Below are 11,411 nucleotides of genomic sequence, written 5' to 3'. Positions count from 1 at the left end.
CTTCGCCTCCGATCGCTCAGCTCTAGGAAGAGTCCTGGTGGTTCCACACTTCTTCCATTTACGGATGATGGAGGCCACTGTGCTCATGGGGACCTTCAGCTCTGTAGAAATGTTTCTGAACCCTTCCCCAGATCTGAGCCTCAGTACAATCCTGTCTCAGAGGTCTATAGACAATTCCTTGGACTTCATGGCTTGGTTTGTGCTCTGAATTTATTCCATATTGGAATAAGGCTGTAACGTAACAAACTGTGGAAAAAGTGAAGGACTGTGAATACTTTCAGGATGCACTGTAGCTGTATGCCTCTTTTGTGGACAGTGGTTATAACACTGCGGTCGTTAATCTCTCGAGTTCTCATACTTGTGAGATGATGGGGTTACATGTATTAAAATGATGGATTTACATGCTTTCAGAGAGATTACAAATATGAGTTGAAAACTTTGCATATAAACAACCTCTATGTTCAGAATTGAGTTTAACTCTGACCCTTTCAGCACAATACAGATGAGGGACAGTTTCGGTAATGAAGGCTAGGTCAATATTTAAAAAAAATACAGATACTTCTTCGGTCATACAGAGAAAACAACAACCCTGGGCACCTTTCTTCTGGTGTTCTTCACAGTCAATAAAAGCGTCTCTTTATTATCAGGAGTCATTAAGAACTGTTTACTGCTTGTAAACGGTCAGTGTTTTAAGGACTGTTTCACAGGTGCATGTGCAATAATTGTTTTTGGTTCATTGAACAAGCATGAAAAATATTGTGTAACCTTTTCAAATTAGGATTTTACTAAATTATCTTTAAAATACAGTAATCTAAGAAAAGGGACATTGCTTTTTTTTGCCGAGTTTATATATGTGTATCTGTATTGTTTCAGACTTGTTTCGTGTGTTTCCTCTGAGCTTCAGCTGATATTGTGTGAAACTCCCTCTGCTGGTCTGTCACAGAAACGGCACGATCTCATGATCACACGAATCCACCAGCTGCCAAAGCATCTGTTTTTGAGGCTACTCCTTTTTTCTTTTTGCAGACCAATGGATACTTACAATAACTTCATATTAATGGGGTTTACGTGTTTTGGCAGTGAATATGACTTGCAATCACTATTGAATATTTGCTAATTGTTTAGTTTTTTAAAGTAAGTTGCACCTGTAACCAGTGCTGATGTTCCCATCCGCTGGCGATGGCCTCCTTTCAGGATTTAATCAGCATCAGAATACAGATGGCAGACAGGAGGATTAATCGCTAATCTCACTGTCATCTGCCGCTGGTCAGAGCACAGATAAAACATGAATGTCTGTCGATGCCCAGATCCTCACATCACAAACATGCCTTCACTTTCACAGCTGCGCAGATCTGTCCCAAAATACTGTCATAATATGTAAAATGATCAGAAAACACTGAATTTGTCTCAAAGAAACTACTGAAAGGGCAAGCTGACATAATATGAGATTAATGTTTGTGAGTGCATATCTGAATCTGAAATTTGGGAATTCAACATCATTCTGCTCTAAAGTTCAGTGATATTTCTAATGTCTTTAGATCTCACTAGGGGTGTAACGATACCATACATATCACAATACTGAACTCATGGTACCATATTGCTGCGATACTCCAAAACATATGGTAAAAGTTAAAACACATACTGTTGTAATGTACTGCAAATGGGTTAAAATGCTAAATTTGGTATTACATTGGGTGTGTAAATAAATAGGCTTGGAGTTGGTGCTGGAAACCCAATGGTGAAACCAGAATAAAAATCTTTGATTCTGAAGCTGAAACTACAGGATTATTTCACTTACCAGATAATTCAAATAATGTAGGCCACTTTTTACTGGTAACATCAGACATTTGGCATTATCAGGACCCACAAATATTCCCCATTGCATCATTATGCATTATAATCAACATTATATATAATAGTACTGACACTAAAACACTTGAACTTTTTGACGGAAATTTTCATGGGTAAATTTGTACAAAATTCAGATTGTAGCATTTTTGTATTGCGATATATTGTTACACCTCTAGATATCACTGTACCAAAGATGAAAATAGTCCTGCGTAATGTTGGTAAATTGTCTTATAAAATGGCGCTTGATGTCTGTTGCAGAGCAATAAACTGAACAATTAAGATGTAGTAAAATATAAATGCAAATAAAGTTTAATGAACCATGTGTGCCAAAGTTTTAGAACAAGAATCACAGTGAAACAAGCATTCTCTGGTTTGCTGTGAGATAATTTGTAAAATAAATAGACAAAAATATTTGTTATAATTACATCAAATGTGGAACTGAGTAAGAAGATCTGCATTAACGCGCATCTGTTAAGGAACATTAAATCACTGTCCTTTTACTGTCTGACGCTTGACATGCAATTCAGCTGAAAACAATCCCTCAAAATCCAAAGCTTTTAAACAAATTAACACAAAATAAACAAGCAACACTTTATTTAGCTACATCTTCTCTAGTCCAATCTCATGTCGTCTTGTCTCGTTAAACTACTTCCTTTTGTTTCCGCCATTGGCTAGAATCATCACCAGCCGCATGAAGATGTTGAGGGTGTCCATGTAAATGCCCATGCATCTGCAAGAGAAAAACACGTGAGCGCGATGTAGTTCACAGCGTGTGGACAGTCATACTGACATCATGAGACGTTTTCTTACACTTGTCCACAGAAAACACTTACGCATTAATGGGGTCATATTTCTGAACGCCATAAAGAGGGTGTGTCTCTGCACGCTTGATGACCTTCTGTGTGTCGTACAGCAGAAACATGCTGAACAGCAGCAGTCCTCCGTAAACGGCCACCGAGTAGAGCCCGGCCCCGAGCGCTGAGCTGGGCGGCAGGAACATGGAGCCTGTGGACACAGCAGAGATCAGATCCTGCAGTCTCTCAGAAAACACCAAATCCAGCGCGAGTGAACCGTACCCAGAGAAGAGGCGAACACGACCCCGAAGCCCACGGCCAGCGGGCCGCCCATGCTCAGGAACTTCTCGCTGGGAGCACACATGGCCACCGTCGACAAACCTCCCACAATGCCTGCGGTGTACCAGGCGGCTCGCATCACCAGGGGCCCGCCCAGCAGAGTCAGCGGGGCCACGACGGCCCCCATCACTCCTGCACACAGGGATAAACTTCAGTACCAGTTCAGGAGCATCATGTGACACACACACACACACACACACAGGGATACACTTCAGTACCAGTTCAGGAGCATCATGTGACACACACACACACACACACACACACACAGGGATACACTTCAGTACCAGTTCAGGAGCATCATGTGACACACACACACACACAGGGATACACTTCAGTACCAGTTCAGGAGCATCATGTGACACACACACACACACACACACACACAGGGATACACTTCAGTACCAGTTCAGGAGCATCATGTGACACACACACACACACACACACAGGGATACACTTCAGTACCAGTTCAGGAGCATCATGTGACACACACACACACACACACAGGGATACACTTCAGTACCAGTTCAGGAGCATCATGTGACACACACACACACACAGGGATACACTTCAGTACCAGTTCAGGAGCATCATGTGACACACACACACACACACACACACACACACACACACACACACACACACACACACACACACACACACACACACACACACACACACACACACACACACACACACACACACAGGGATACACTTCAGTACCAGTTCAGGAGCATCATGTGACACACACACACACAGGGATACACTTCAGTAACAGTTCAGGAGCATCATGTGACACACACACACACAGGGATAAACTTCAGTACCAGTTCAGGAGCATCATGTGACACACACACACACACACACACACACACACACACACACACACACACACACACACACACACACACAGGGATACACTTCAGTACCAGTTCAGGAGCATCATGTGACACACACACACACAGGGATACACTTCAGTACCAGTTCAGGAGCGTCATGTGACACACACACACACACACAGGGATACACTTCAGTACCAGTTCAGGAGCATCATGTGAGACACACACACACACACACAGGGATACACTTCAGTACCAGTTCAGGAGCATCATGTGACACACACACACACAGGGATAAACTTCAGTACCAGTTCAGGAGCGTCATGTGACACACACACAGGAAAACACTTCAGTACCAGTTCAGGAGCGTCATGTGACACACACACACACACACACACACACAGGGATACACTTCAGTACCAGTTCAGGAGCGTCATGTGACACACACAGGAAAACACTTCAGTACCAGTTCAGGAGGGTCATGTGACACAGACACAGGAAAACAATTCAGGAGGGTCATGTGACGAGCTGCGCTGTTCGTCCACACAGGAGTGATGACTTCATGTGAGAGCTCATATTTGCCTTTTGAAATGTTGTGCAGTGCTCAACTAAAGGAAAGCATTATTGTGAACAGACTACAGCGCCCTCTAGGGGTCAGTGTAAGCGTCTGAGCATTTGGGCTCACTGTACCTGCATGCAGGACCCAGGCCAGGTGTTTGGGCACGGGACTGTTCTCGTACGAGATCGACCTCACCAACATTCCTGCGCCAATCATAGCAGCGAACGTCGCACCGATAGCCTGAGGATCATTAATACGTTTGTCACAGCACTGATCAAGAAGTTCTGTCAATCTATAAATTCAGCAAAATACAGGAAACCCCACTGAAATTTTCAATATTCCTCTCAATATGAATATTAAACTACAAGCTGGATCATTATAATACTTCAACAGGTACAGTATAAGAGTACGCCTGACAGTATGTGCTGGCAGTAAGAATTGCTGTCATGTAAAATATATTTTAAGGGTCATGAAACCCCAAAATAATTTTTTTTGAGATGTGAACATATGTACAGGTTGCTGAAAACACAAAGCACTCATAAATGTTATCAATAAGTGGAAATTGGTTATTTTTGCGTTTTCCTGAGCAATTTCGTTCTACTGGGTTGAAAAGCAAAGTCGAGGCAATAATAAAGCGAGCCTTCGGAGCGTGTGATTGGCTGAATGTGAGATAGAAGAGAGCCTTCGGAGCGTGTGATTGGCTGAATGTGAGATAGAAGAGAGCCTTCGGAGCGTGTGATTGGCTGAATGTGAGAGAAGCGAGCCTTCGGAGTGTGTGATTGGCTGAATGTGAGAGAAGCGAGCCTTCGGAGTGTGTGATTGGCTGAATGTGAGAGAAGCGAGCCTTCGGAGCGTGTGATTGGCTGAATGTGAGATAGAAGCGAGCCTTCGGAGCGTGTGATTGGTTGAATGTGAGAGAAGCGAGCCTTCGGAGTGTGTGATTGGCTGAATGTGAGAGAAGCGAGCCTTCGGAGCGTGTGATTGGCTGAATGTGAGATAGAAGCGAGCCTTCGGAGTGTGTGATTGGCTGAATGCGAGATAGAAGCGAGCCTTCGGAGTGTGTGATTGGCTGAATGTGAGAGAAGCGAGCCTTCGGAACGTGTGATTGGCTGAATGTGAGATAGAAGCGAGCCTTCGGAGTGTGTGATTGGCTGAATGTGAGAGAAGCGAGCCTTCGGAGCGTGTGATTGGCTGAATGTGAGATAGAAGCGAGCCTTCGGAGTGTGTGATTGGCTGAATGTGAGATAGAAGCGAGCCTTCGGAGTGTGTGATTGGCTGAATGTGAGAGAAGCGAGCCTTCGGAGTGTGTGATTGGCTGAATGTGAGAGAAGCGAGCCTTCAGAGCGTGTGATTGGCTGAATGTGAGATAGAAGCGAGCCTTCGGAGTGTGTGATTGGCTGAATGTGAGAGAAGCGAGCCTTCAGAGTAGGGGTGGGCGATATCTCAATATTTAAAATATATCGAGATATTTTTTAAACACGATATGGATTTTGACATATTGTATATATCGATATATTGTTTATATTTAATTCTGATTTCGCCGCTTTGTCTTCTTTGCGCTGTGCTCGCCCCCGCCTCCTTGCTTTTGTTCCCCCTCCCCTCGCGTGTTGTCTCATTCAACATGGCGGCGCCCGCAACTAGCCCGGAGGCTACAGAACTCGTCTAAAAAGATCGTCTTAAATGCTGTCTTACATGCACTTCTTGAGGCACACACGCACACTAGCAAACACACGCAAGGTCTCTCGCTCTCTGTCCCTCTCTGGCGTGCGCGCGCTACACGGTTTGAACATTCACACAGCCTTTCGAAAACGATACATTTCCCGGCACATGTTATTAAAAAGGATGACAATCCCGGTAAAACGGGACAGGTGGCAATTATTTTTGTATACAGCAATTAATTTGTATACAATTATTATTTTTGTATACAGGGATTTTTTTTTTAAATGTCGCAGAAGCACTTTGGACTACATGAACTGCCTACCTCTTTGCACTCCAATAAAAAAAAAGACTGTGGTATTTGGCATATTTGTTTTTGCATTAGTTTTTGTTGGGTTATTTTTCCTGTAAAGATAGAGATATATATTGTATATCGAGATATATTTTTTGCTCCGTATCGCCCAGCCCTACTTCGGAGCGTGTGATTGGCTGAGTGTGAGATAGAAGCGAGCCTTCGGAGCGTGTGATTGGCTGAGTGTGAGATAGAAGCGAGCCTTGGGAGTGTGTGATTGGCTGAATGTGAGATAGAAGCGAGCCTTCGGAGCGTGTGATTGGCTGAGTGTGAGATAGAAGAGAGCCTTCGGAGCGTGTGATTGGTTGAATGTGAGAGAAGCGAGCCTTCGGAGCGTGTGATTGGCTGAGTGTGAGATAGAAGAGAGCCTTCGGAGTGTGTGATTGGCTGAATGAGAGAGAAGCGAGCCTTCGGAGCGTGTGATTGGCTGAGTGTGAGATAGAAGCGAGCCTTCGGAGCGTGTGATTGGCTGAATGTGAGATAGAAGCGAGCCTTCGGAGTGTGTGATTGGCTGAATGTGAGATAGAAGCGAGCCTTCGGAGCGTGTGATTGGCTGAATGTGAGAGAGAAGCGAGCCTTCGGAGCGTGTGATTGGCTGAGTGTGAGATAGAAGCGAGCCTTCGGAGCGTGTGATTGGCTGAGTGTGAGATAGAAGCGAGCCTTCGGAGCGTGTGATTGGCTGAATGTGAGATAGAAGCGAGCCTTCGGAGCGTGTGATTGGCTGAATGTGAGATAGAAGAGAGCCTTCGGAGCGTGTGATTGGCTGAATGCGAGATAGAAGCGAGCCTTCGGAGCGTGTGATTGGCTGAATGTGAGATAGAAAAGAGCCTTCGGAGCGTGTGATTGGCTGAATGTGAGATAGAAGAGAGCCTTCGGAGCGTGTGATTGGCTGAATGTGAGATAGAAGAGAGCCTTCGGAGTGTGTGATTGGCTGAATGTGAGATAGAAGCGAGCCTTCGGAGTGTGTGATTGGCTGAGTGTGAGATAGAAGCGAGCCTTCGGAGTGTGTGATTGGCTGAATGTGAGATAGAAGCGAGCCTTCGGAGCGTGTGATTGGCTGAGTGTGAGATAGAAGAGAGCCTTCGGAGCGTGTGATTGGTTGAATGTGAGAGAAGCGAGCCTTCGGAGTGTGTGATTGGCTGAATGTGAGAGAAGCGAGCCTTCAGAGTGTGTGATTGGCTGAATGTGAGAGAAGCGAGCCTTCGGAGTGTGTGATTGGCTGAATGTGAGAGAAGCGAGCCTTCAGAGTGTGTGATTGGCTAAATGTGAGAGAAGCGAGCCTTCGGAGTGTGTGATTGGCTGAATGTGAGAGAAGCGAGCCTTCGGAGTGTGTGATTGGCTGAATGTGAGATAGAAGCAGGCCTTCGGAGTGTGTGATTGGCTGAATGCGAGATAGAAGCGAGCCTTCAGAGTGTGTGATTGGCTAAATGTGAGAGAAGCGAGCCTTCGGAGTGTGTGATTGGCTGAATGTGAGATAGAAGCGAGCCTTCGGAGCGTGTGATTGGCTGAATGTGAGATAGAAGCGAGCCTTCGGAGTGTGTGATTGGCTGAATGTGAGATAGAAGCGAGCCTTCGGAGTGTGTGATTGGCTGAATGTGAGAGAAGCGAGCCTTCGGAGTGTGTGATTGGCTGAATGTGAGAGAAGCGAGCCTTCGGAGTGTGTGATTGGCTGAATGTGAGATAGAAGCGAGCCTTCGGAGCGTGTGATTGGCTGAATGTGAGATAGAAGCGAGCCTTCGGAGTGTGTGATTGGCTGAATGTGAGATAGAAGCGAGCCTTCGGAGTGTGTGATTGGCTAAATGTGAGATAGAAGCGAGCCTTCGGAGTGTGTGATTGGCTGAATGTGAGAGAAGCGAGCCTTCGGAGTGTGTGATTGGCTGAATGTGAGAGAAGCGAGCCTTCGGAGTGTGTGATTGGCTGAATGTGAGATAGAAGCGAGCCTTCGGAGCGTGTGATTGGCTGAATGTGAGAGAAGCGAGCCTTCGGAGTGTGTGATTGGCTGAATGTGAGATAGAAGCGAGCCTTTCGAGAATTCAAACAACATGCTCGCGGCGCGCATGAGCAGTTTCTGCGCGTAACGCTCATAATGCGGATCATATCGTTCATATACGGACCGGAGCGAGCACGTTTAAAGTTTTTATGGACATATTTTGTGTACTTTAGTGCTCTAAACATGAACCAGCACTGTGTGTGAGCATGTCTTCATCAAATGAAATATATGTGCAAATAAGCACACCGATACAGCCCTACGTCTGATCATGAACACGACGACACGGTGGGTTATTCTGATAAACAGAACATGATGATGTAGACCAACAATTCAAAGAACAGACAAAGTAACTATGCCTGTATTCTTTCTGTTAAACTGACGCGTCGTTTGTTCAGAGACTGCAGTGCTCGTAAATGTAATGAAAGTAATATTATTAGACCTTTAAATGTTCTTCTGCGTTTCGGCGGTTTGTTTTATAGGGTTTGATTTTTAACCATCAACTCTGTTTTTTTCTTCCCTCAGGTCATATTTTAATATTCATGTGTCTGTATAATGAGTGGTGCAGGCCTGTGTATTATTGGTCGTCTCCCCTCTACTCTCCCACAGCTTTACACACATTGTTTGACACTTTTTCCAATTCGGAGGTGTGAACAACCAGGCTAAAACATTTCATGAAACTTTACAAGGCAAAGAATAAAAGTTTGCTAATTCATAAGATCTGTGTCGTACCATCCAGGAGCCCCTCATCATGAGTCCCATGAGCGCCGGCGTTCTGCTAACGGCCACCGCGGACAGAGCCGTCACACACACACTTCCAGAGAAATACATGTATGTGGAGTGTATCCTGTCCTTCACATACTGAGGCCAGATCCTGTGAACACAGCTTCAGTTCATCAGGAGAAATGAAGAGCAGTCGTTTCAGCTCCGGCTACTCATCCAACACCAGAAGTTCATTCATCAAGTTCATCAGAGCTTTTTTTTCTGACACTATTTCAACTAAAAATGGAAAACTTTGTTTTTATGTTTTCTCTGCATAATCATTGACTTCATTTACATGACAACGGCGTTTTGAGGGCCTAAAAAAGCTAACTTTTGAAAAGTGGATTCAAACTGCAAGTTTTTGTAAATCGTCTCCATGTAAACTACAAAAACATGAATTTGTGAAACCAGTGCCATCATGCGTGTTACACGTTCAGTCAATACAGCGTTTCTAGTCATTTTTGCAGATCGGTCTGAACGGAGATGGTTTTGACTATGGTCTTCAGAACATGAAAAATTCAAAGGAAAAACTTGAGCATTTTTACTTCATCGTCATCATGTAAACATGTCCTGATAGTGTTTGAATGTGAAAGTGACTCTTACACTGCTTTCTCTATGGCTCCCATCTCGTTGGACATCCCGAAGCCGTAATAGCACAGCGCTCCCAGTCCCACCGCGGCTCCTCCTGCCAGGAACACCCGGCCCATGTTGTGGACTGTGGAGGAGAGACATTCTAGCAACACTCACAGACACATCTCTCACTTATTTAGAGTTAGGGTTAGACATTAAAGGATGCTTTCGTTACAGAATGATCAGGGCCTCGTTTCTCAAAAGTTGATCAGAGATTTATTGGTGGCAGTGCTTCTACGTTCTACTTAGGCTTACGAGGCTTTTGGGAAACGCAGCCCAGACTGGTGTTAACATCTGTCTCAGCTGATCCGATCACAAGCTCTATAAACACAGCTGTGAACTGTGTCTGTAACCGTACAGGTCTGTCCTCTCTAACGAGCCTGACGACGAGAGTCCAGCTGAGATCAGATCTCCTGAGACAGATGTTGTATACCAGGGCCGAACAACGGCAATAACAACAAGTAAAAGTGGAGGAATCGTAATAGAAGAACACGTGAACAGAATTCACTTTTAATAGCGGTGTTAGTAGCGGGTTCGAACGCCGCGTCCTGAATCTGCTCTCTGGAAGTCTTGCTCCGGCGGAACCCCAGTCTCGTCTTGGTGGAATAACCCTGATCGGAAACAACACAAAACTTAAAACTGATCCCACATGACTGGCTCTGGACTTTGTGTGTGTGTGTGTGTGTGTGTGTGTGTGTGTGTGTGTGTGTGTGTGTCGGTCTCAGTGAGGACACTACCTGTGTGGGTCTCATCAGGGGCCGGAAGGAGCTGCGCAGGGCAAACGGAGTCTGACCGAGGGCTGACCGGAGCCCAGCCACAGGGACTGAGCGCAGGCATGACAGCCGTGAGACCAGCATCACTGTCCGCTAACCTGGGTTAAACACACAGACATCAGGCCCGGATCTGGATGGGTTGAAAGTTTCGTCATTATGAATTCTGGCTCATTAGTGAAGGACAGACTTATACACAATTTACTCTTACTGTTGCTATTTGTTTTGATGTAGTGTTGTGCTAATGTCACTCCTGAAATACAGCGACACCTGAACTAAACTCATCAGAAACCATGAACGAACTGAAACGGTGCAAACGGGAAATAAAGTCAAAAGTAAGTGAGAGTGTGACAAATGCAAAAAGAAAGAAAATATATTCCATTCTTTTTTTTATCAACCACATGAATCATTACATTACGTGAATTATTACGGTTTGTGATTTTGATAGAAATCTATTATAACACTTACTAAAACAGAAAACAAACAAACATTTAATTTGTTCACCTGCAGTGCATTTCATTAACCAACATCAGAGAACCGTGAACTTTATTTTATTATTATTATTGACTAAATTTGATTACTGACCTAACTTATTACATAAAAATTATTACAAAAAATTAAAAAGTGCTTCATGTAAATATATTAGAGATTTGTGGAATGTAAATATGAAATGACATTAATTGTATATAGTAATGTCTTTGAAAGACAAAATCCTTCCAAAGACAGTAATCCTTCTGAACGGATATAAACAGTAGGAATTTTTAGAAAGGAAAATTTAAGATAAAAAAATTGTATATAAATAAAGTTTTCTAAAAACATAATATAATATAATTAAGTACTTAATTTTTGGATTCTGACTACATAATTTCTGATGT

At 44.2% G+C, this 11,411-nt stretch overlaps 1 protein-coding gene across 1 annotated transcript in view; it reads right to left on the bottom strand.

Moving 5' to 3' along the window:
• Positions 1 to 2,137: 2,137 nt before the first annotated feature.
• The window catches only part of ghitm (growth hormone inducible transmembrane protein), an 11,034-nt gene continuing 1,760 nt past the window's right edge, over positions 2,138 to 11,411 (bottom strand). Inside the window, exons 2-9 of the mRNA XM_077235472.1 lie at positions 10,504 to 10,637; positions 10,275 to 10,377; positions 9,740 to 9,851; positions 9,107 to 9,248; positions 4,511 to 4,619; positions 2,928 to 3,116; positions 2,685 to 2,856; positions 2,138 to 2,581 (exon numbers count right to left, since the gene is read on the bottom strand). Coding sequence (XP_077091587.1) covers positions 2,497 to 2,581; positions 2,685 to 2,856; positions 2,928 to 3,116; positions 4,511 to 4,619; positions 9,107 to 9,248; positions 9,740 to 9,851; positions 10,275 to 10,377; positions 10,504 to 10,623 — 1,032 coding nt within the window. The 5' untranslated portion in view covers positions 10,624 to 10,637 and the 3' untranslated portion in view covers positions 2,138 to 2,496. The remainder of the gene's footprint in view (positions 2,582 to 2,684; positions 2,857 to 2,927; positions 3,117 to 4,510; positions 4,620 to 9,106; positions 9,249 to 9,739; positions 9,852 to 10,274; positions 10,378 to 10,503; positions 10,638 to 11,411) is intronic.

Source organism: Siphateles boraxobius, unplaced genomic scaffold (genome assembly GCF_051911475.1).
Source record: "Siphateles boraxobius isolate OS27281-9 unplaced genomic scaffold, OSU_SipBor_1 193, whole genome shotgun sequence".
NCBI lineage: Eukaryota > Metazoa > Chordata > Actinopteri > Cypriniformes > Leuciscidae > Siphateles > Siphateles boraxobius.
The sequence above is the reverse complement of the archived record's forward strand: the minus strand, read 5'-3'. Positions and strand labels throughout refer to the sequence as shown.